This window comes from Mesoplodon mirus (assembly GCF_964341445.2).
Source record: "Mesoplodon mirus genome assembly, chromosome: 12".
In the NCBI taxonomy this organism is placed as follows: Eukaryota; Metazoa; Chordata; class Mammalia; order Artiodactyla; family Ziphiidae; genus Mesoplodon; species Mesoplodon mirus.
The window spans coordinates 68,497,236-68,524,275 of record NC_138988.1 but is presented as its reverse complement, the minus strand read 5'-3'; the positions used below and the strand labels follow the sequence as shown (position 1 = coordinate 68,524,275).

Here is a 27,040-nt window from a genome sequence, read left to right as displayed (position 1 = left end):
CACACAGTATTTATCTGTCTTTATTTATCTGAATAATATTCTATTTTATATATATATATATAATATTATATAATATATATATACCACATCTTTATCCATTATTTCTTTGAGATAGTGATTTCATTTCCTTTGGATTTATACCCAGAAGTGGAATTGCTGGATCATATGGTAGTTCTAGTTTTAATTTTTTGAGGAAACTTCATACTCTTTTCCATAGTGGCTGTCCCAATTTATATCCCTACCAACAGTGTACAGGGTTTACTTTTCTCCACATCCTCATCAACACTTGTTATTTCTTGATTTTTTGATTATAGCCATGAGTTCCTTGTATATTTTCAGTATCAAATATATGGTTTGCAGATATTTTCTCCCATTCCATAGATTGCCTTTTCATTTTGGTGATTGTTTCTTTTGCTGCGCAGAAGCTTTTTTTAAAATATATATATAAATTTATTTTATTTTATTTATATATTTATTTATTTTTTTTTTGCGGTATGCGGGCCTCTCCCTGTTGTGGCCTCTCCCGTTGCGGAGCACAGGCTCCGGACGCGCAGGCTCAGCGGCCATGGCTCACGGGCCCAGCCGCTCCACAGCATGTGGGATCTTCCTGGACTGGGGCACGAACCCGTGTCCCCTGCATTGGCAGGCGGACTCTCAACCACTGTGCCACCAGGGAAGTCCAATTTATTTTATTTTTATTTATTTTTGGCTGCGTTGGGTCTTTGTTGCTGCATGCAGGCTTTCTCTAGTTGCAGTGCGCAGGCTTCTCATTGCAGTGGCCTCTCTTGTTGCGGAGCGTGGGCTCTAGGCATGTGGGCTTCAGTAGTTGTGGCTCATGGGCTCTAGAGCACAGCCTCAGTAGTTGTGGCGCACGGGCTTAGTTGCTCCGCAGCATGCGGGATCTTCCCGGACCAGGGCTCGAACCTCTGTCCCCTGTGTTGGCAGGCAGATTCTTATCCACTGTGCCACCAGAGAAGCCCACAGAATATTTTTAGTTTGATGTTCCACTTATTTATTTTTGTTGCTTGTACTTTTTGTGTCATATCCAAAAAATTATTGCCAAGATTAATGTCAAGGAGATTTTTCCCTTGTTTTCCTTAGATGTTTTATAGTTTCATATCTTATATTTAAGTCTTTCATTGATTTTGAGTTAATTTTTGTGAGTGGTGTAAGATAGGGGTCCAATTTTATTCTTCATAGGGTTATCCACTTTTCCCTACATCTTTTACTGAAGAGATTATCTGTTCCTCATTGAGCATTCTTGGCTCCCTTGTCAAATATTAGTTGACTGTATATGCTACAGTTTATTTCTGGGTTCTCGATTCTGTTCCATTGGTCTGTGTGCCTCTTTTTATGACAGTACCATTCTGTTTTTATCACTATAGTTTTTAATATAGTTTGAAATCAGGAAATGTTATGCCTCCAGCTTTGTTCTTTCTCAGAATTGCTTTGACTATTTGGGAACTTTTATGGGTCTGTACAAATTTTAGCTTTTTTTTTTTTCCTATTTTTGTGAAAAATGCAGAAATTTTGATATGTCTTGATATGTCTTGGATTGAATCTATAGATGTTTTTCAGTAGTATGGACATTTTAACATTTTTAATTCTTCTGATCCATGATCATAGGATACCTTTCCATTTATATGTGTCTTCTTCAGTTTCTTTCATCAGAATCTTATAGTTTTCAGTGTATAGATCTTCCACCTCCTTGGTTAAATTTATTTCTAACTATTTTATAGTTTTTGATGATATTGTGAATGGGATTTTTTATTGAGGTATAATTGACATATAACGTTTTATTAGTTTCGGGTGTACAGCATAATGATTTGACATTTGTATGTATTGTGAAATGATCACCACAATAAGTCTATTTAACGTCTGTCACCATACATAGTTTAAAAAATTTTTTTTGTGATGAGAACTTTTTAGATCTATTCTCTTAGCAGCTTCCAAATATGCAATACAATATTATTAACTATTGCATCATGCTGTACATTACATCCATGACTTATTCTGTAACTGAAGGTTTGTACCTTTTGACTCCCTTTACCCATTTCTCCCACCCTCCCCTCAAACTCTGACCTCTGGCAACCACCAATCTGTTTCTGTTCTTTGTATCTATAAATTTAGTTGTTTTTTTCTTTACTTTTCTTTCTTTTCTTCTTTTTTTTTTTGTGGTACACGGGCCTCTCACTGTTGTGGCCTCTCCCGTTGCGGAGCACAGGCTCCGGACGCGCAGGCTCAGCGGCCATGGCTCACGGGCCCAGAGGCTCCGCGGCATGTGGAATCTTCCTGGACCGGGGCACGAACCCGTGTCCCCTGCATCGGCAGGCGGACTCTCAACCACTGCGCCACTAGGGAAGCCCCTTTTTTTTTTTTTTTTAAAGATTCCATATATAAGTGAGATCATACAGTGTTTGTCTTTCTCTGTCTGACCTATTTTCACTTAGCATAATTCCCTCAAGGTCCATCCATGTTGTTACAAATGGCAAGATTTCATTCCTTTTTTTAAAAATAAGTTTATTTATTTACTTATTTGGCTGCACTGAGTCTTTGCTGCTGCTTTCTCTGGGGCTCTTACTGAGGTGCGCGGGCTTCTCATTGTTGTGGCTTCTTTTGTTGCAGAGCATGGGCTCTAGGTGCACGGGCTCAGTAGTTGTGGCTCTCGGCCTCTAGAGCGCAGGCTCAGTAGTTGTGGTGCATGGGCTTTGTTGCTCCACGGCATTTGGGATCTTCCTGGACCAGGGCTCGAACCCGTGTCCCCTGCATTGGCAGGCAGATTGTTAACCACTGTGCCACCAGGGAAGTCCCGATTTCGTTCTTTTTTATGGCTAAATAATCATCCATTGTGTGTGTGTGTGTGTGTGTGTGTACATATATATATATATAAAACATACAAATATATATATTTTCTTTATCCATTCATTTATTGATGAACACAGGTTGTTTCCATATCTTGGCTAATGTAAGTAATGCTTCAGTGAACATGGCGAGGGTGCATGTATCTTTTTCAGTTAGTGTTTTCATTTCTTTTGTATAAATACCCACAAGTGGAATTGTTGGATCATATGGTAGTTCTACTTTTAATCTTTTGAGGAACCTCCATACTGTCCTCCGTAGTGGCTGCACCAATTTACATTCCCACCAACAGTGCAAGAGGGTTCCCTTTTCTCCACATCCTCACCAACACTTTTTATTTCTTGTCTTTTTGATGACAGCCATTCTGACAGGTGTGAGGTGATATCTCATTGTGGTTTTGGTTTACATTTCTGGGATTGTTTTCTCTATATCTTTTTCAGATATTTTGTTAATGTGTAGAAACACAACTGATTTCTGTATATTGATTTTGTAATTCTGCAACTTTACTGAATTCATTGATTAGTTCAAACACTTTTTTTTGATGAAGTTGCAGTAATCATTTTTTTTCCTTTAGAATTTCTAGGCTTTTGAGCTAAGAAGGTTGTAGAATCTAAGTTCACAGTGTTTATGTGGTGATATGAGGGTGGGGCAAGGAGGACACATCTCAAAAAAGAATTTAGGAGCAAATAATTGAATTCTTCAGGGGCTTCCCTGGTGGCGCAGTGGTTGAGAGTCCGCCTGCTGATGCAAGGGACACGGGTTCGTGCCCCGGTCCGTGAGGATCCCACATGCTGCGGAGCGGTTGGGCCCGTGAGCCATGGCCACTGGGCCTGCGCGTCCGGAGCCTGTGCTCCGCAACGGGAGAGGCCACAGCAGTGAGAGGCCGGCGTACCGCAAAAAAAAAAAAAAAAAAAAATTGAATTCTTCAGATAAAAATTCAGACCCTTCCCCCAAAAAAATGTTTATTGGACATTAGCTACCATCCTCTGTTATCTAATAAAAATGATTAATTTGGCATAAGTGATTGACAGAATAAATTATACACCACATGCCTGGATTTGATTTTCTTTTCCCAGAACTGACCAACTGCATTAGTGGCTTGCTCTGCCAAGAACAAAATAAATATACTGGATTTTATGATAGTTAAATGTTTTTCAACTCGGAGTTTTTTGGCATTTCCTTTACTAGAACACAAGTTATTCAGTATCATATCAAACTGTGCAGTGGTACTGTTTTTTTTACACTTTGAATATTCTTCAAATAGTAGGACGTATAACTTTATATCAGAAAATTGGGCTTTTTGAAATTAAACCAAACTAGTGGGATCTAGTCAAAAGATAATGTTTTTAGCAAAGGAGAGAAATAAAAATCTCACCTTTGAAACTTTGCTTCAGACTTCTTCTTGAATGTTTTTGAAAGTCCACTAATCTTTTTGGTCTAATTCAGTTTGTACATGGACTAACTGTGTTTTGAAAGATTTCAGTGTCAAAAGATGAGGCATTAAACCAATGAAACAAGATCTATTGATTAATTATTTTGAGAGAATAGTGTGATTAACAATACAATTAAGTATAGCATTAAAGATTTAGAGTAGTACAGGATAATTTTGTAACAGTGAGGATCATTGAGAGAACTGGGAGGGAAGCCTTTAGAAAGGACAGACAGTTGTTTGCAAATGTGCCTGAGTGATGTGGAAGGGACTGTGTGACCTCTTTATTCTCTGATTAGAAATAAAATGTTTAACCTCATTTTTCTTGACATTTGTCTTTTCTAGATTGTCAAAAGAGTAGGGAATAGTGAGGAAACCCCGATGATTGGAGACAAAGTTTATGTCCATTACAAAGGAAAATTGTCAAATGGAAAGAAGTTTGATTCCAGTCATGATCGAAACGAACCATTTGTCTTTAGTCTTGGCAAAGGTAAGAGGGTTTTTGTTTTTTTTGAGTTGTGTTTTGCTTAGATTTATTGCTATTTATATGATACGGGAGCTAGTGGATCCTGTCCTTGCCAAAAGTGAAGATGTTTTGGAGCAGTAGTTCTCATGGATCCTATCCTTGCCAAAAATAAAGATATTTTGGAGCAGTAGTTCTCAGAGTATGGTCCATGGATCCCTGTGGGGTCCCGGAGATACTTTTAGGGGGTCCATAGTGTCAAAATTATTTTCATAATAATACTAAGATTTTATTTATTTATTTATTCATTCATTCATTCATTCATTTAGTTTACTGTGTTGACATTTGCACCGATGGTACCAAGCTGCAATGGTGAATATTTGCTGGAGCCTTAGCACAAATCTAGGCAATGGCACCAAACTATACCATTAGTATGCCCTCACTCACTGTTTAAATAAGAAAAAAAAAGAAGGCCAGTTTCACTTAAGAATGTCCTTGATAAGGTGTAAAACATATTAATTTTATTAAATCCTAATGAGTTTCACATTGTTTTGATATTTTGTGACAGATGGGAAAGCACACATAAAACACTTCTGCATCCCCAACTACAGTAGCTATCTCAAGGGAAAGCACTTGTGTACTTGCTTTAGTCAAGAGCTGAACTAGCTGCATTTTTTCCATGAAGCACCATTTTTTTTTTTTTTTTTTTTTTGCGGTACGCGGGCCTCTCACTGTTGTGGCCTCTCCCGTTGCGGAGCACAGGCTCCGGACGCGCAGGCTCAGCGGCCATGGCTCATGGGCCTAGCCGCTCCGCGGCATGTGGGATCTTCCTGGACTGGGGCATGAACCTGTGTCCCCTGCATCGGCAGGCAGACCCTCAACCACTGCGCCACCAGGGAAGCCCGAAGCACCATTTTTATTTGAAAGAGCAAACTATGATTATTCAGACTTGATTTTTCCGTATTTGGCAGATATTTTCTTGCAAATGAATGAAGTGAGCCTGTCACTTCAAGGACAACAACTGACAGTATTTGTTGCCATTGAGTTTTCAAGTGAAAATTACAGTTTTGGAAAATTTGTATCTGCTACTCAGAGCTTGACAGCTTCCCAAAACTTAAAAGACTTCTGTTGAGATCAATGAGTATTAATGAATGTGATTTTTAAAATATCATGAAATGAAATGTGTTAACATTTGGAAGATTGTGTGACTCAGTGAACAATATTTTCCCAATGACCAATGCAAGACGTTATAAAATTACGCATGAGTAAAAGGTCCATTTGATGTGTAAGCTAGACCAATGGATTTTAACGTAACATAATATGAAAAGTTCATTGATAACGGTTTCAGATTCCACATTGCAACTAACCTTTATGAAACTACCACTTGTCCAGTTTTGATGTAGTATCAGATTATATTCATAATTATCTGAAAAGGCTATTAAAAAACTCCTATCATTTCTGATTATCTATATGTGTGGGTTTGGATTTTTTCCATATACTTCAGCCAAAAATTGCAACAGATGAATCCAAAAGTAGGTATGAGAATCTGGTTGTCTTTTATTAAGCCAGACACATTTTACATTTGTAAAGTGATAAAACAACGTCACTCTTCTCACTAATTTTTTTCTTTTGGGAAATATAGTTATTTTCCATAAAAATAATTTGTTAACATATGAGGTTGTTATTTTAAATGAACTGGTAAATAACTATTAAAAAATTTTTTTAATATGGTAAATATCAATAGATACAGCATACAAACAAAAGGACCTTAGGGTCTTCAATTTTTAAGATGTAAAGGGGTCCTGAGGATAAAAAGTTGAGAACCACTGTTTTAAAATCTTAAATGTGATTTTTTACTAATTTCTTTACAAATGCTTTTAAATGTCTTCAGTTAATTTAGTATTCTTATTTTTTTTAATCTTGGAAGAAGAATCATACCCCATAGATCAAATTGAACTTTGTGGACCATGTGGCTTGTTGGAAGTTAGTGGCTGAATTACAAAGTCTTTTTACTCTTATCTGCCACAGATACAGCAGACTTCTAGTTTGTTCCCAGATCAAGTGTAGGAGCAAAGGGGCGATCCCCCCCATTCACCACCATGGCTCAATGTTGAAAAATTCCTTTCTTTTTCTGACTCTACACCTTAGTTGAGTTGCTAGCTAAGCAAGGATGTGGGAAAGGAAACAGCAAGTAGCTAAGGAGTTAAACTCTTTCTGCCTCTCTGCCTTCCCTGGTACCCACAGGCATTTCTATGTCCTGGTGACTTCTGCTTCCTGTACAGCTGTACTCTCTCCAAGTTCTAGTGCTGGCTATGCCACTGCTCCCTTCTCCTTTGGGTCCTCAGTGAGTTAATGGCTCATGTGAGATTAATCTTGTGTTCAATAAGATAGCAATCAAAATCAAATACAGATTTTTTTTTCTTAACATAGCAGATAAGGATGACGGTTAACTTAAACTTTTTTTCATTTTTGTTGATGTAAGGATGTGAATTTCCAGGGCCACCAGCATGGCTGTGGCATCATAATTTAATTTAGATGACCTCAGAGTAAATGGCCTCATCAGACCTTTTTGTTCCCACTGCCCTCCGCCTTTGAATTTCTGTCTTGAAGAAGTTGGTAGGTTTAAGATAATAGGTCTCCTCTCAGCAGTTATCTTTGCAAGTAGACTTAAGAATTGCTTCTCTATCCAGATTTTCTCAACAAAACATGCAATGGTGAGTGAGTCTTTCATCTTTCCTAGAATTTTGAGCAGAGAGAAAAGTGGCAACTTCCAGTTGACTTGGTACCTGTGGCACACCTATCTAGAGATAGTGTTGTCTCATGGGGAGAGCATCCAGCTGGGTGTTGGGAAGCCGGGGTTCCTGTCTTTGCTCTTTCCTGTGGTATGTTAACATGAGTAAGCCACCTAACCTTCCCTGCTCTTACAAAAAGGAAGCGTCTGTAGAAGAGCTTTGAGATTAATCCTGAGTCTAAGATTCCATTCTTGTATATTCTGCAAAGAGTACAGGAACAAAAACTGTAAAGGACTAAACCCAACACAATTACAGAACCTTTAGAGGCCCCCTTAAGATGATAATTAGAAATATGAGACTAGAGCAGTATCCCTCTGGTAAAACTTCTATAACTTAATGTGTTCAGTTGCCTATAAAACAAACATTGGTTAGGCAGTTCATAGTTTTATACCTATATGTTATGGCAGTAGCTACTTCATAACATAATGAAGAAAAATATTATAAATAACTGTAGCACAGATATTGTACTTTGAACTCTCTTGATCCCTTATATTGTACCTCTCCCAAGGGAATAAATAGAAATATTTCAGTGGAAAGTCACACTGATTTTGGGGTTCTTTTGTGACTTCAGTATTTAAAATAGAATCATAAGAACTTATCTATAAAAATTGCATTAAAAATACACATACCATATGTATAAATTTGAGGTATACCTACACATTGTTTGTATGTGTGTCTGTTGTTCTTTTTGTACCATCTTTGAAACTCTGTGCTTCACTTCCCTCATCTATAAAGTGATGATAATAATAGTATATACAATTATATGTTGAGGATTAAATAAGATACTACACACTGTTGCTTAGCACTCAGCCTAATACATAGTAAGCACCCAAATCTTTTGTTACTGTTGTTGTTACAGTACTGGGATTATTGGCTGGCTTTACAATGGAGTGGCAAGAGCTGTGTTACAGCAGTTTGGGTCCTCACTCCTATTTACTATGCCTGCATACAGACCTTTTGAATGCTTAACCATCTTTTTTAGCCCCAGGAAGTCTGGAAAAACAACAACTGGATCAATCTAAGACAGTTGGTTATCACCACTACAGAATATGTTACAGAAATTAGAATGATGATGGTTTCCCTCACTGGATTTTCTTAACTAAATCTTTGTTACATGTTCTGAATTCCTAGAACTGTGTCCATAACCCATCTTAAAAGAAGTTGAAATAAGAATGACTCAGGATTTTCAAGTATACTTCCACAACAGGGGTTCTGTTCTTTCCCCTTCCCTGCCTGCAGCAAATATGTTATCACTAAAATTGGGAAGGGATGGGTTTGGGGGCTGAAAGAATTGTATCTACCTCTGTTCTTATAAGTAAATCCAAGGACACTAAAGCTTCACGCCTTCCCCATCTACCCCTATATAAAGGTCTGGTGATTTCTGATAAAAGGCTACTTCAGTGAAGTGGTTTTTTGTGTTCTTCGTATATGACTAACATGGTTGGGAATTATGAAGATAAAAATCCTCTCTCATATTCTCCCCCCAGATTTGAGAAGAGAAACAAACCAGTCATTTTGGATTTTTCACATACCTATACTTCTCTCTTACTATTGAGATTAAACCATAATGAAGTAAATATCAGTGATCTGCTTTTAATGTTAATCTAACCTTATTAGATGCATGATGACCCATGTTTATTGGTAAAAACATCTTTTAATTTAGCAGTCATTAGCATATTGGAGTAAAAGGGAGAAAGTATATGTTGAAAGACTAATGGCTAATACTTTTTAACTACTTACAGTGCCAGGCAAAGGGCTTAATGCGTTATCTCATTTAATCCTCACACCAATCCTATTATTACTTTCTAGATTTTTTGGTACAATTTATTTAGTATAGTTTAGGTGACAATTAGTCATTAACATCTGTGTATAAGACTGAGTTTTTTATTGAGGTACTATTTACATATAATAAAACTTAACCCTTTTAAAGGGTATATAGCTTGATGAATTTGGGTAATAGTTGTGTAACCACCACCACAGTCAAAATATAGAACAGTTTCCTCACCCTAAAAAGTTTTCTTATGGACCCAGGGCCATGGAATCACTAATCTGGCTTCTGTTACTATAGTTTTGCCTTTTCCAAAAATTCATATAAATGGAATCATATGTCATCTTTGGCATTTGACTTCTTTCACTTAGCATAACGATTTTGAGATTCATGCATGTTGAATTGCCAAGGAGCATTTTACAAGTATGGAAACACCACAATTTGTTCATCCATTCAAAAAATCGGACATTGGGGTTTCCAATTTGGGGCTATTATGAATAATGTAATGAACATTCATATACCTGTCTTTGTGTGGTTATGTTGGGTAAATTTATTTTGGGGTAAAAACCTGGGAGTGGACTTGTTGATCCTATGGTAAAACATACATTTAACTTTATAAGTTACTACCATACTGTTTTTTCAAAGTGGCTGTACCATTTTGCATTCTCACCAGCAGTGTTTGAGAGTTTGTTTTTCACATGCTTGTCAACCATTAGTACTATCAGTCTTTTTAACTTTGGCCATTTTAATGGGTGTGAAATGGTATCTCATTTTGGTTTTCAGTTGCATTTCCCTGGTAACTGGTCACATTGAGGGTATCTTTTCTTGTGCTTAGTGGACATTTGTATATTTTCTTTTGTGAAGTATCTGTTCAAATCTTTTGCCCATTAAAAAAAAACAATCCTTTTGAGCTGTACTCAACAAGACAAGCACTTAATCAGATGTGTATTTTGCAAGTGTGTTCTCCCAGTCTCTAGCTTGCCTTTTCATTTTCTTAATTGATATTTCAAAGAACAAAAGTTTTTAATTTTGATGAAGTCCACTTTACCAGTTTTTTTTTTGTTTTGTTTTGTTTTGTTTTTTGTTTTTTGCGGTATGCGGGCCTCTCACTGTCGTGGCCTCCCCCGTTGCGGAGCACAGGCTCCGGACGCGCAGGCCCAGCGGCCACGGCTCACGGGCCCAGCCGCTCCGCGGCATATGGGATCCTCCCAGACCGGGGCACGAACCCGTATCCCCTGCATCGGCAGGCGGACTCTCAACCACTGCGCCACCAGGGAGGCCCCACTTTACCAGTTTTTAAAAAATGTTTTAGGTACCTACTATAACCATTTTAGTTTTGGTTTGCTTTGGTTTTTTTGTTTACATATGAGGAAACTAAGGTACAGAGAGAGATTAAGTAATTAGCCCAAAGTTAATATGGTAAAGTGGCAGAGCCAGGATTCAAAGCCAGGCAGTGTCTTTCAAGTTATGTTAGATCTTAAGGTTTAAAACTAGCCTAAACACTAGGTATAGAAACAAAGTAGGTCCTGGTCCAGCAGAATTTACTTAGTGCCTGCTGTACACCAGACATTTTTCTTACAGGAATGATGTAGTTAATGAGGTTTATCAAAAGCAAAATTATTGCTATTACATGCTTGGTATTGTGGGCCTAATTCCTATTTTTAAAGTTTTATTTTTATTTGAAGTGTATTTTTTTTCACATATTTTAGGCCTTGACAACGTTTTACAAGTAGTAAAATACACTTACCAGTAATGGGTAACCATGCAGCCAGCTTCTTGTGGGTTGTGGTTTAACCATGTATTCCCTTTAATTTCTGTTGATACTCTTGCTCCCCCATAAATATATTCTTCACATCTGTTAACTTTTTTTTTTTAACCTGCAGTTTAGGAGCACTCAGGATTCGGAAAGAAGGCTTTTAGGCCAAAATATTTAATTTTCCTAACCCTCCCCAAAAATGTGAGCCAGAAAGACAGCAAACTTTCAGAAAGTACTTTCTTTGGCTTTACCTGGTACTTTCTAATAGAGTAAGAATGCTTCCAGTTTCATCGCTGAGTGGATATTAAGGAGAAGCTAATTTAGGTAGGGGTGAGAGCAGACTGGGGGAAGCTAACACATTTCTAACTCCATTTAAATTAGATACTGCAGCATGGACCATGTTCCTTTATTGAGTATAATATTGTGGTTTTAAGTTCTTTGGGAAATAAAAAATAAACAAGACATGACTCCTGCCTTCAGGTATCTAGCAGTTTAGCCTGGCAGAGTTGATCATTAAGGTTGTCCCAGCCCAGATTATTTTCTCCCCCTGTTTTTGAAATGATAAGCCATGAGGGTGGGGAGAGATCATCTGGTGATCAGTTTCTTAGTAATTAAATAGAGAAATGGCAAAAAATAGAATGTAACATAAGACATATAAACACTTTAAAAGAATCTTAACATATAAACGAGTTTGTTGAATTCATAATCAGATACTTTTGGTAGGGAATAGGGATGATTATCAGAGCCCTTTTATAAGACATTTAAATAAGACTAAATAAAATTTATAAGAGGAAAAAAATACACAGGAAAAACTTTGCTTTATCTAACATAAAAAGAAAGACAATGTCAATATTATCAATGGTTTCAAATGCAAACATGCATTTAAAGGTTAGATAGTCAATAATTTTATCAAGGATGCCAAGACTGTTTATTGAGGAAAGGACAGTCTTTTCAACAAACGATGCTGGGAAAACTAGATATTCACATGCAAAAGAATGAAGTTAGACCCTTACTTTACATCACATACAAAAATTAACTCGAAATGGATCAAAGATATATAAGACTTAAAACTGTATTAGAAGAAAACTTGGAGGCAAAGCTTCCTGACATTAGATTTGGCAATGATTTCTCGGTTATGACACCAACAGCAAGGCAGCAAAAGTAAAAACTACATAAATTGGACTACATCAAAATAAAAACTGTGCATCAAAGGATACAATAAATAATGGAGTGAAAAGGCAGCCTAAAGAATGGGAGGAAATATTTGCAAATCATGTATGTGACAAGGGGTTAATATCCAGAATATATAAAGAACTCCGATAATCCAACAACCAAAAAACCTCAAATAACCTGATTATAAAATGGACAATGGACTTAAATAGACATTTCCCTAAAGAAAATATACAAAAGGACTACAAGCATATGAAACGATGCTCTACATCACTAAATCATTAGGGAAATACAAATCAAAACCACAATGAGAGGGACTTCCCTGGTGGTCCAGTAGTTAAGACTCTGCACTCCCAATGCAGGGGCCACGGGTTTGATCCCTGGTCAGGGAACTAAGATACTGCATGCCATGTGGCACAGCCAAAAAAAAAAAAAAAAAAATTTAACAATATCATCTCACACCATCAGGTACTATTTTTAAAAAAAAGAAAAAAATTTGCAAGTGTTAGCGAGTTGTGGAGAAATTGAAACCCCCGTGCACTGTTGGTGGGAATGTAAAATAGTGTAGCCACTATGGAAAACAGTATGGTAGTTCCTCAAACAATTAAAAATAGAGTTAACCTGTGATCCAGCAATTCCATTTCTCCGTATATACCAGGGTCCTAATGAGATATGTGTACACCCATATTTGTAGCATTATTCATTATAGCTGAAAGGTGGAAGCCACCCAAATGTTTGTCTATAGACAAATGGATAAACAAAATGTCTTATGTACATACAATGGTATATTTCTATAAAGGAGTATTATTCACATGGGACAAAACTGATGAACCTCGAGGACATTACACTTAAGTGAAATAAACCAGTCACAAATAGACAAATAATGCATGATTCTACTTACATCTAAAGAAATCTAAAGTAATCAAATTCATAAAAACAAGTAGAATAAAATTCTTGCCGGGGCTTGGGACAGGAGGAAAAGAGGAGTAGTTTAATGAGTAGACTTTTAGTGTTGCAAGATGAAAAGTTCTGGACATTGGTTGCACAACAGTGTGAATATACTTAACTGTGCACTTAACAGTTGAAATGGTCATTTTTATGTATTTTACCACAATTTTAAAAATTTTTAATCAATAAAAAAGAATGTTCTAAACTGGTCACTATAGTCTATTATAAGTGAAAGTATTCAGTGATTAAATTAAAATGTTATATATTGTATGATTTTTTAATAGACTTTATTTTTTTAGAGCAGTTTTAGGTTCACAGCAAAATTGAGCGGAAGGTACAGGGATTTCCCGTGTACCCCCTGCCCCGCCATGTGCATAACCTCCCCCTCTTATCAGCACCCCCTCCAGGATGGTGCATTTGTTACAATTGATGAACCTACAATGAGCCTATAAAATTTGATTTTCTGAGAGATCACCTTCCTCCCCACGTATACACCAGAAATACAGCTACACGTGGAACAACTCCTACAGAACACCTACTGAATGCTGGCAGAAGACCCCAGACCTCCCAAAAGGCAAGAAACCCCCCACATACCTGGGTAGGGCAAAGCGGAGAGATTCCCGCACAGAGGATTGGTGCCGAGCGGCACTCACCAACCAGAGAGGTTTGTCTGCTCGCCCGCCGGGGCAGGCGGCGCTGGAAGCTGAGGCTCGGGCTTCGGTCAGAGCGCAGGGAGAGGACTGGGGCTGGCGGCGAGAACTCAGCCTGAAGGGGGCTAATGTGCCACAGCTAGCCGGGAGGGAGTCCGGGAAAACTCTGGAGCTGCCGAAGAGGCAAGAGACTTTTTCTTCCCTCTTGGTTTCCTGGTGCGCGAGGAGAGGGGATTAAGAGCGCTGCTTAAAGGGGCTCCACAGACGGGCGCGAGTCGCGACTGAAAGCGCGGAGCCCAGAGACGGGCGTGGGACGCTGAGGCTGCTGCTGCCGCCGCCAAGAAGCCTGTGTGCGAGCGCAGGTCACTGCCCACACCGCCCTTCCGGGAGCCTGTGCAGCCCGCCACTGCCGGGGTCCCGGGATCCAGGGGCGGCTTCCCTGGGAGAACGCACGGCGCGCCTCGGGCTGGTGCAACGTCACGCCGACCTTTGCCGCTGCAGGCTCGCCCCGCACTCCGTGCCCCTCCCTCCCGCCCGGCCTGAGTGAGCCAGAGTCCCCGAAGAGGCTGCTCCTTTAATCCTGTCCTGCCTGAGCGAAGAACAGACGCCCTCCGGCGACCTACACGCAGAGGCGGGGCCAAATCCAGAGCTGAGACCCAGGAGCTGTGAGAACAAAGAAGAGAAAGGGAAACCTCTCCCAGCAGCGGATTAAAGCTCCACAATCAACTTGATGTACCCTGCATCTGTGGAATACATGAATAGACAACAAATCATCCCAAATTGAGGAGCCTGGAGTCAGTGCTGTGCCTCTGAGGTGGGAGAGCCAACTTCAGGACACTGGTCCACAAGGGACCTCCCAGCTCCACATAATATCAAACGGCGAAAATCTTCCAGAGATCTCCATCTCAACACCAGCACCCAGCTTCACTCAACGACCAGCAAGCTACAGTGCTGGACACCCTATGCCAAACAACTAGCAAGACAGGAACACAACGCCACCCATTAGCAGAGAGGTGGCCTAAAATCATAAAAAGTCCGCAGACACCCCAAAACACACCACCAGACGTGGACCTGCCCACCAGAAAGACAAAATCCAGCCTCATCCACCAGAACACAGGCACTAGTCCCCTCCACCAGGAAGCCTACACAAGCCACTAAACCAACCTTAGCCACTGGGGACAGACACCAAAAACAACGGGAACTATGAACCTGCAGCCTGCAAAAAGGAGACCCCAAACACAGTAAGATAAGCAAAATGAGAAGACAGAAAAACACACAGCAGGAGAAGGAGCAAGATAAAAACCCACCAGACCTAACAAATGAAGAGGTAATAGGCAGTCTACCTGAAAAAGAATTTAGAATAATGATGGTAAAGATGATCCAAGATTCTATTTCCCAGATCCAAAATCTTGGAAATAGAATAGACAAAATGCAAGAAACAGTTAACAAGGACCTAGAAGAACTAAAGATGAATCAAGCATCGATTAAAAACACAATAAATGAAATAAAAAATACTCTAGATGGGATCAATAGCAGAATAACTGAGGCAGAAGAACGGATAAGTGAGGTGGAAGATAAAATAGTGGAAATAACTGATGCAGAGCAAAATAAAGAAAAAAGAATGAAAAGAACAGAGGACAGTCTCAGAGACCTCTGGGACAACATTAAACGCACCAACATTTGAATTATAGGGGTTCCAGAAGAAGAAGAGAAAAAGAAAGGGACTGAGAAAATATCTGAAGAGATTATAGTTGAAAACTTCCCTAATATGGGAAAGGAAATAGTTAATCAAGTCCAGGAGGCACAGAGAGTCCCATACAGAATAAATCCGAGGAGAAATACGCCAAGACACATATTAATCAAACTGTCAAAAATTAAACACAAAGAAATCATACTAAAAGCAGCAAGGCAAAAACAACAAATAACACACAAGGGAATCCCCATCAGGATAACAGCTGATCTCTCAGCAGAAACTCTACAAGCCAGAAGGGAGTGGCAGGACATAATTAAAGTGATGAAGGAGAAAAACCTGCAACCAAGATTACTCTACCCAGCAAGGATCTCATTCAGATTTGATGGAGAAATTAAAACGTTTACAGACAAGCAAAAGCTGAGAGAGTTCAGCACCACCAAACCAGCTTTACAACAAATGCTAAAGGAACTTCTCTAGGCAAGAAACACAACAGAAGGAAAAGACCTACAATAACGAACCCAAAACAATTAAGAAAATGGGAATAGGAACATACATATCAATAATTACCTTAAATGTAAATGGACTAAATGCTCCCACCAAAAGACACAGATTGGCTGAATGGATACAAAAACAAGACCCATATATATGCTGTCTACAAGAGACCCACTTCAGACCTAGAGACACATACAGACTGAAAGTAAGGGGATGGAAAAAGATATTCCATGCAAACGGAAACCAAAAGAAAGCTGGAGTAGCAATTCTCATATCAGACAAAATAGACTTTAAAATAAAGACTACTAGAAGAGACAAAGAAGGACACTACATAATGATCAAGGGATTAATCCAAGAAGAAGATATAACAATTGTAAATATTTATGCACCCAACATAGGAGCACCTCAATACATAAGGCAAATACTAACAGCCATAAAAGGAGAAATCGACAGTAACACAATCATAGTAGGGGACTTTAACACCCCACTTTCACCAATGGACAGATCATCCAAAATGAAAATTAAAAAGGAAACACAAGCTTTAAATGATACATTAAACAAGATGGACTTAATTGATATTTATAGGACATTGCATCCAAAAACAACAGAATACACATTTTTCTCAAGTGCTCATGGAACATTCTCCAGGATAGATCATATCTTGGGTCACAAATCAAGCCTTGGTAAATTTAAGAAAATTGAAATTGTATCAAGTATCTTTTCTGACCACAATGCTATGAGACTAGATATCAATTACAGGAAAAGAGCTGTAAAAAATACAAACACATGGAGGCTAAACAATACACTACTTAATAACGAAGTGATCACTGAAGAAATCAAAGAGGAAATTAAAAAATACCTAGAAACAAATGACAATGGAGACACGACGACCCAAAACCTATGGGATGCAGCAAAAGCAGTTCTAAGAGGGAAGTTTATAGCAATACAATCCCACCTTAAGAAACAGGAAACATCTCGAATAAACAACCTAACCTTGCACCTAAAGCAATTAGAGAAAGAAGAACAAAAACATCCCAAAGTTAGCAGAAGGAAAGAAATCATAAAAATCAGATCAGAAATAAATGAAAAAGAAATGAAGGAAACGAGAGCAAAGATCAATAAAACTAAAAGCTGGTTCTTTGAGAAGATAAACAAAATTGATAAACCATTAGCCAGACTCATCAAGAAAAAAAGGGAGAAGACTCAAATCAATAGAATTAGAAATGAAAAAGGAGAAGTAACAACTGACACTGCAGAAATACAAAAGATCGTGAGAGATTACTACAAGCAACCCTATGCCAATAAAATGGACAACCTGGAAGAAATGGACAAATTCTTAGAAGTGCACAACCTGCCAAGACTGAATCAGGAAGAAATAGTAAATATGAACAGACCAATCACAAGCACTGAAATTGAAACTGTGATAAAAAATCTTCCAACAAACAAAAGCCCAGGACCAGATGGCTTCACACGCAAATTCTATCAAACATTTAGAGAAGAGCTAACACTAACACCTATCCTTCTCAAACTCTTCCAAAATATAGCAGAGGGACGAACACTCCCAAACTCATTCTACGAGGCCACCATCACCTTGATACCAAAACCAGACAAGGATGTCACAAAGAAAGAAAACTACAGGCCAATATCACTGATGAACATAGATGCAAAAATCCTCAACAAAATACTAGCAAACAGAATCCAACAGCACATTAAAAGGATCATACACCATGATCAAGTGGGGTTTATTCCAGGAATGCAAGGATTCTTCAATATACGCAAATCAATCAACGTGATACACCATATTAACAAATTGAAGGAGAAAACCCATATGATCATCTCAATAGATGCAGAGAAAGCTTTTGACAAAATTCAACACCCATTTATGATAAAAACCCCGCAGAAAGTAGGCATAGAGGGAACTTTCCTCAACATAATCAAGGCCATATATGACAAACCCACAGCCAGCATCGTCCTCAATGGTGAAAAACTGAAACCATTTCCACTAAGATCAGGAACAAGACAAGGTTGCCCACTCTCACCACTCTTATTCAACATAGTTTTGGAAGTTTTAGCCACAGCAATCAGAAGAAAAGGAAATAAAAGGAATCCAAATCGGAAAAGAAGAAGTAAAGCTGTCACTGTTTGCAGATGACATGATACTATACATAGAGAATCCTAAAGATGCTACCAGAAAACTACTAGAGCTAATCAATGAATTTGGTAAAGTTGCAGGATACAAAATGAATGCACAGAAATCTCTGGCATTCCTATATACTAATGATGAAAAATCTGAAAGTGAAATCAAGGAAACACTCCCATTTACCATTGCAACAAAAAGAATAAAATATCTAGGAATAAACCTACCTAAGGAGACAAAAGACCTGTATGCAGAAAATTATTAGACACTGATGAAAGAAATTAAAGATGATACAAATAGATGGAGAGATGTACCATGTTCTTGGATTGGAAGAATCAACATTGTGAAAATGACTCTACTACCCAAAGCTATCTACAGATTCAATGCAATCCCTATCAAACTACCACTGGCATTTTTCACAGAACTAGAACAAAAAATTTCACAATTTGAAGGGAAACACAAAAGACCCCGAATAGCCAAAGCAATCTTGAGAACGAAAAATTGAGCTGGAGGAATCAGGCTCCCTGACTTCAGACTATACTACAAAGCTACAGTAATCAAGACAGTATGGTACTGGCACAAAAACAGAAAGATAGATCAATGGAACAGGATAGAAAGCCCAGAGATAAACCCACGGACGTATGGTCACCTTATCTTTGATAAAGGAGGCAGGAATGTACAGTGGAGAAAGGACAGTCTCTTCAGTAAGTGGTGCTGGGAAAACTGGATAGGGACATGTAAAAGTATGAGATTAGATCACTCCCTAACACCATACACAAAAATAAGCTCAAAATGGATTAAAGACCTAAATGTAAGGCTAGATAGACACTATCAAACTCTTAGAGGAAAACATAGGCAGAACACTCTATGACTTAAATCACAGCAAGATCCTTTTTGACCCACTTCCTAGAGAAATGGAAATAAAGACAAAAATAAACACATGGGACCTAATGACACTTAAAAGCTTTTGCACAGCAAAGGAAACCATAAACAAGACCAAAAGACAACCCTCAGAATGGGAGAAAATATTTGCAAATGAAGCAACTGACAAAGGATTAATCTCCAAAATTTATAAGCAGCTCATGCAGCTCAATAACAAAAAAACAAACAACCTAATCCAAAACTGGGCAGAAGACCTAAATAGACATTTCTCCACAGAAGATATACAGACTGCCAACAAACACATGAAAGGATGCTCAACATCTTTACTCATTAGAGAAATGCAAATCAAAACTACAATGAGATATCATCTCACACCAGTCAGAATGGCCATCATCAAAAAATCTAGAAACAATAAATGCTGGAGAGGGTGTGGAGAAAAGGGAACACTCTTGCACTGCTGGTGGGAATGTGAATTGGTACAGCCACTATGGAGAACAGTATGGAGGTTCCTTAAAAAACTACAAATAGAACTACCATATGACCCAGCAATCCCACTACTGGGCATATACCCTGAGAAAACCATAATTCAAAAATAGACATGTACCAAAATGTTTATAGCAGCCCTATTTACAATAGCCCGGAGATGGAAACAACCTAAGTGTCCATCATCGGATGAATGGGTAAAGAAGATGTGGCACATATATACAATGGAATATTACTCAGCCATAAAAAGAAACGAAATTGAGCTATTTGTAATGAGGTGGATGGACCTAGAGTCTGTCATACAGAGTGAAGTAAGTCAGAAAGAGAAAGACAAATACTGTATGCTGACACATATATATGGAATTTAAGAAAAAAAAATACCATGAAGATCATAGGGGTAAAACAGGAATAAAGACACAGACCTACTAGAGAATGGACTTGAGGATATGGGGAGGGGGGAGGGTAAGCTGTGACAAAGTGAAAGAGTGGCATGGACATATATACACTACCAAACGTAAGGTAGATAGCTAGTGGGAAGCAGCCGCATAGCACAGGGAGATCAGCTCGGTGCTCTGTGACCGCCTGGAGGGGTGGGATAGGGAGGGTGGGAGGGAGACGCAAAAGGGAGGGGATATGGGAACATATGTATATGTATAACTGATTAAATTTGTTATAAAGCAAAAAAAAAAAAAACAACTTTTTAAAAAATTTTGATTTTCTTAATCAGAAAAAATTATATAATATTCTTCAGAGAGAAGAAAAAAGTACAGTGCATTGCTTTTATACTGGGCTTTGTACACTTTTAACGTTTCAATTCCCTATAGTTAGGTATATATAAAAAGCATTTACACTTATAGATAGATATATTATATATTTGTGTAAATATATATTCTTATTTCAGATTTTGTTGCTAATGGAATAGGAGTACTGAAATTGATAAATTGTGTTTGAGCCGGTAAAATTGAAGTCCAGAACAAGTGGAAGAATAAATTGCGTTTATATATTCTTGGTGTATTTTACCTACAGTTAAGACCCTGAAGATCAAAAGATCCCAAAGATCAAGAATCTTAAAAATGTTTATGCTTTGACCCAGTAATTCTACTTCTAGTAATTGAATCTAAGGAAATACGGTAGAAGCTTGCTTAACCAACTCCAGACTAACTGCTGCTCTCCATTCCACTTGTAGATACACTGAGTGATACTGCTAGTTTCCTATTCTTCACTGTGGCCCTGCACTCTGCTTCAGCCAGTTGAATGAGCCTTGTCAATGCCCTCCACCCACAGACCACTAGGAACAACTATAGTGAACAAGTTGGGTTTATTACTCGTAGGGAGGTAGACTGCACACCGTGGGAAACTGGAGGTGCCTCAGAGTGTTCAAAAGGTCTTTTACAGGATTTGGACTTGTATTAGGTGATTTGGGGAAGAGTTTAAGGAAGAAGGGATTTGCTCTGGATTGGATATTGTTGGGATGCAGGTGATTCTTTGGGTATCTTAGTAAATCTTATCTAGGAGGAGGGCTGACTGGAGTGAGACTAAAGCTGCACCTGTAGAGAAGCAGAAGTCACTCATGTCACCAGGAGAGGGGGATGTTTGGTATTTTGTAGGTGGCACAGGGACCTTGTTTTTTGTCCATGCTCGACAAAATTTTGAAGTATTCTTGTTTTGTCTCACTTTTTCATGGTCTCAGAGTGACCTTGTCTGATGTTGATGTTTTGTGAGATTGTTATGTCCAACAGAATAACATGGCCTAGCTGTGTGCCCCAGTCCAGCTTCAGAATCACCAAGGCCTAGCTGTAAGTGTCAGGCAGTTTCCAGACATTAGGGTGTGCTTTTTTCTTCCTCAGACTCTTATTAAGAATCAGTCTTAAAAAAAAAAAAAAAAAAAAAGAATGAGTCTAAACTTGTTTATATCCATTGTCCTTTTTGTAATTATATAAATTTATTAGATAGTATATAAAACTCTGAAATTAGTGTAATAAGAAATGGGACTTATTTCTGTGAAAACTAAGTTAACATCTTTGGAAAGACTTATTAAAGTGAATTGCTGGGCTTCCCTGGTGGCACAGTGCTTGAGAGTCCGCCTGCCGAGGCAGGGGACATGGGTTCGTGCCCCGGTCCGGGAAGATCCCACATGCTGCAGAGCGGCTGGGCCCATGAGCCATGGCCGCTGAGCCTGCGCGTCCGGAGCCTGTGCTGCGCAACGGGAGAGGCCACAACAGTGAGAGGCCCGCGTACCGCAAAAAAAAAAAAAAAAAAAAAAAGTGAATTGCTAAAAGCCTTTTTTAAATGGCTATTGAGGGACTTCCCTGGTGGTCCAGTGGCTAAGACTCCAAGCTCCCGATGCAGGTGGCCCGGGTTTGATCCCTGGTCAGGGAACTAGATCTCACATGCCACAACTAAGAGTTCGCACGCTGCAACTAAAAGATCCTGCGTGCCACAACTAAGACCCAGGGCAGTCAAATAAATAAATAAATATCTTTTAAAAAATGGCAGTTGAATTAGGGGTGGGTAAACTCTAGATGAAATAAGTAGGCCATTCAGAACACATTTTTACCAGAAGGATTCCACATACTGATTGCTTTTTACAAGTGTCTTCTACTTCTTACTTCACTTTAAAGAAATCCATGTTGTAAGTTGCAAATGATTATGCCATAAGTGTGATTTATATAGTAAAGATGATATAGAACTCTTATCACTTGTCACATGCAGACAAGGCCTTGGACTTCTATCACAGGATTAGTGAATTAATATACTTTGATAGGTTTTAAGTTTAAAAAAAGTTTTAGGTTGTATATGTTCATTTTTATGATTCCTCACTTAAAGCAACATTTTAAATTAACCTACAACCATAGTCCTAATGTGTCAGGTAAGAGACTTTCATTATGCAAAAAAAAAAAAAATCATGTGAAGATTTAGGTGCAGAGTTGTTCATTGCAACTTAATAAGAGTAAAAATTTTTTAAAAGCAATTTAAATATTTATTAGTGGGAGTAATGAAATTATGGCATATTTAAAAGATGAAATAGTAAATAACATATAGTTATTAAAAGTCATGTTTTCAGATATTTAACAAGAAAAATGCTCATATAATGTGAAATGCAGAGTAGGCTACAAAACCAAATAAACTATGATCAGAATTTTAAGAATGTATATATAAAAATTTAATATGTAAACAAAGTATACATAACACAATTGGAAGAAAATGAGCCAAGAAATTGACAGTTTACTCCAGATGCTGAAATTTCAGAGGTTTTTTATTCTCTGTGCTTTTATATACTTTCCAAGTGTTCTATAATGAGTATGTATTATTATTTTTTAAATCAGGGGGAAGTGCTTTTTAAGAAAAGAGACCCAAGATTGGCAGTTTTAGAAATATACCTGTGTTCATATCAGTCTGGCTCTTTGCTCAGCGTGTTTCCTTCAGTGTCTAAAGCGCAGTGTTCAAAAGAAGCTTTAACGTTCCTGAATGAGAAGAAGAGCCAAAGGCATAGGCATGATTTATTCAGCTTGAGGCTCCTGTGGATTTAATAGCCAGGCTGATGTTTCCAACTTCTAAGGCCTAGCATAGGCATCATCTGTGAAGTAAGCTTTTGCTGACTGTTCCAACCCCACCCCAAGGCAAAAGCCCCTGTTTGTACTCTTATGTTAGTGTTCACCATGCTAAAAAAATCAGGGCAGGTATCTTTCTGCTCCACTAGCCATACTACATTGCATGTTTCTTGTAAGGAAGAAGGGAACAGCCACCTTTGTATTTTTAGTACCTAGACAGGCCTTTGCTCCTCAGTAATTGGCTGAATGCCTTGAACAAATGTACAGTAGTAACCCCATAATACAAAGATTTCCTGAAAGAGGGTGTAAGGTATTTGTCTTAAAATATCAGAGTTGAGAGTAAAAAAAAAGTTGTTCTAAATGGCCCACACTAAAACCATTGCAGTCTTTGAAGAGCATCAGTGACAGTAGAGCAGCCTGTCAACAGCAGACTTTACATTTCATCTGATGATTCTAGACTGTTTTCACATTGGAACCGTGTGTGGGCATATAAATTGATGTAGCCCTTTTGGAAGGGCAGTTGGGCACTATCAAATGGAAAGTGCACATCACCTTTGTACTTCTAGGAATCTACCTTCCAAATATACTTGCACAAAATAGGCAAACATAAGGGACAAAAATTCTTATTAGAGTACTGTTGACAATGTATCTCAATAGTAGAGTGACTGGAATATTATGCACCCACTGAGAATGAAGTAGATCAGTATGTATTTACAAAGATGATAACTATCCTTTGTTAAATACATATTATATGCCAGGCACTTGACATATTTTATCTAATAATTCTTGGAACAACTATATGGCAGGTACTATTATTATCTACATGTTGAAGATGAGGAAACTTGCACAAGGTCACACAACTAATATGGGGCCGACCTGGTATTCTAATTTAGTCAGTCTGAAGTTAAAGCAGACTGCACGTCTAACCCCTAAAACGCATATCCTATCTGCTGATGGATAAAGATATCTATATACACATAAATGAATAAATTTTAAACATATATTTATTTATAACATTTCTATATAATTAAAGTATATATCTGTGTAATGAGAAAACAGTTCAGAACTGAATGTATAGTATGCTGTCATTTGTGTTTTAAATTTTTTTAAAAGCGACAGCACACGGTGGATGGATACAAAGAAAACATAACAGTGGCTTCTTTTAAGGAGGGAATGGATGACCTTTTACCTTTCACTTATATCTTTCTCTCATGTGTGTTTTAATAATTGGCATGTATACCTTATATACACTTTTTTTTTTTCTTGCGGTACGCGGGCCTCTCACTGTTGTGGCCTCTCCCGTTGCGGAGCACAGGCTCCAGATGCGTAGGCTCAGCGGCCATGGCTCATGGGCCCAGCTGCTCCGCGGCATGTGGGATCTTCCCGGACCAGGGCACGAACCTGTGTCCCCTGCCTCGGCAGGTGGACTCTCAACCACTGCGCCACCAGGGAAGCCCCCTTATATACACTTTTAACTAAAATAAGTGTATCTGATATTTTGAAAAGTTGTAATGCCTAAGACTAAGCTGAAGTCATGAGTCACAAATGCTTTGTCCATATCTACTTACATACCTTAGCATAGGGTTCCCCTTATTCTAATCATCCTTACTCTAATCCTAACATCAGTTCTCAGTTCAAGATAATAGCTCTCTTCAAAATTCACCTTCTCTGGAGTTCATTGCTTATTACCTGATCTCACTTTGAATACTTAAGTCTTTGACGTAGCACCTCAAATGTGTATATTAGCCCTTGAAATTTTGTACATTTTCTGTTGTTTCCCAAGGATTTGGGACTGCTTATTGTAAGACACAATTACGATTATATAGGTTAATATAGTTCTACAGCTGAGCAGTAAGCTTTGTTTCCTGGAAGTAGGCAAAAAAAAAAAAAAAATTCTGAGTTCTGCACTCCTTGTGATTTGGCAAAAAAGGACACATATCATTCTGGTTTTTTTAGAAAAACAAAACCCACTTTTTTTCTTACTCTAAATTTTGAGAAGAAATCTGTTTCATGGGCCTTTTTATATAATTTATACTTTTCCGGTTTCTTGTTTGTTGTTTTTGTCTGCCCAACTAAATTATAAGCTTTCTTAGGACAAATTCCATTTTCTATACTATTTTTGTTCCATTTCTGCCTAGAAAACACGCACTTATTCTTATGGTTGAAATTATAAATTAAGCAACAACTGCAGCCCAGCCACATTTCAAAGATGATGTTACTGCCACTTTTCAAAGACTTAGTCTTTGAGCAGTTCAGAAACTGATACTACTTTCATCCTTCTCAGCAGAGAATCTTCTCTGATAGCCCTCAAAAAAAAAAAATCACAATTTATTTCTTAGTGTATAGGTCTTACTGAGGTTTTTTTTAGCCCCTACTTCCTAGCTGAATAGCATGTAAGGAATTGGAAATTTGTTTGAACTTTTGTTTCGTGACAGTTAAGTCTTTTAAAATATGGCCTATAGCTTTCAACCACTTTTTCCTTTCTCCTAGGCCAAGTTATCAAGGCATGGGACATTGGGGTGGCTACCATGAAGAAAGGAGAGATCTGTCATTTACTGTGCAAACCAGAATATGCATATGGCTCGGCTGGCAGTCTCCCCAAAATTCCCTCGAATGCAACTCTCTTTTTTGAGGCAAGTATGTGTGTGATGTTGCCTTGTTAGCATCTGCTCTACTATAGTGCTGGCTCCAAAGCAACAGGCAGTGGAACAAGGAGCTGAGCTTGCTATTGAGAATCAGATCCAACTTATTTATTTTGGAGCTTGGCTTCTTGAATTGTTTCCCACAAACCCAAGGGATGTGTGCCAGTGCTTTCTTAGAAACGTGTCTCTGGCAGAAAACGGTCATATCCAAATAAACAGAAGACAACAGGCTTAGAAATAAAGGTTCTGGTCAGTGGTATGAGTTATGACATACTCAAACCTGATCAGAAGACAGGATGGAAATGTGGGAGATACATGTTGAAATATACCTAAAGCTATAAAGCAAGTTGTAAAGCTATTTTCATATTACAGAGGTTTATAAGTGTCACAGATCTCACTTCCTCATTAGAAGCAGTAGATGGTGATAAAATGGTATTCATCTTGTGTTGAATTATACATATTTGGCCATACTTAATTAAAAAATTAAAGAGGGGAAATGCCTAAAACATTGTAGCTAGGTAAAATACACCTTTAGTTGGTTGTAGGCCTGATTCATAAGATTTAGTCTTAATTTTAAGAAGGGGATTCCATGAATCTGGGGTGAAAAAGTGGTGGCCTCTAGAGTCAGACAAAATAGTCTGGGCCAGCACTGTGTCACTCTGGCTTTTTGCCCACAAGGCAGTTTTCCTAGTATTTCCTGTCTGTCTTTGCTCTGCAGCCCCACAGGATGTAGTCCTAGACATTATCATTACATGAAGTTTCTTTCCAGGTATTGAAAAGTGCAGTGTTCTTTTTTCCCTACTTTTCCAATAACCAAGAAGCATAGATAAATATAAAACAGAGTTTTATTTTGTAAAATGAAAGGAGAGTGGTTGCCCTTGCCTTTAAGTATGTTAAATTGGCTTTTTTGGTACGTTCTCAGTCAGATCCCTTTTTCCTTTTTCCTTTCTAGATTGAGCTTCTTGATTTCAAAGGAGAGGATTTATTTGAAGATGGAGGTATTATCCGAAGAATCAAACGGAAAGGAGAAGGTTATTCAAACCCCAACGAAGGAGCGACAGTAGAAAGTAAGTACTGCTGCGAGAGGGAACTGGTCCTTAAAAGTTGGGTTCCAATTATGTGGATGAAATGGAGATTTCGTTTTAAAAAATCTGTTTATGAAAATAAATATATTGAATATATATCTCTTAATAGTTTTAAATTCAACATTTTTTAAAAAGTGACTTCATTTAGTAAATATTCATTCAACCTGTGTGTGCCAAGAAATGTACCAGCCTCTTCAAACTCAAAACAATGAGTAAAAGGTAAGCCCATCCATCAAGGAA

The 27,040-nt window shown here is 38.2% G+C and overlaps 1 protein-coding gene across 7 annotated transcripts in view; it reads left to right on the top strand.

The window, feature by feature from the left end:
- FKBP5 (FKBP prolyl isomerase 5) overlaps positions 1–27,040 on the top strand; it is a 107,326-nt gene that overhangs the window by 45,786 nt on the left and 34,500 nt on the right. For all 7 annotated transcript variants that reach the window (XM_082637272.1, XM_082637271.1, XM_082637267.1 and 4 more), the window contains 3 exons: positions 4,634–4,778; positions 25,564–25,706; positions 26,668–26,782. In XM_082637272.1, coding sequence (XP_082493398.1) covers positions 4,634–4,778; positions 25,564–25,706; positions 26,668–26,782 — 403 coding nt within the window. The remainder of the gene's footprint in view (positions 1–4,633; positions 4,779–25,563; positions 25,707–26,667; positions 26,783–27,040) is intronic.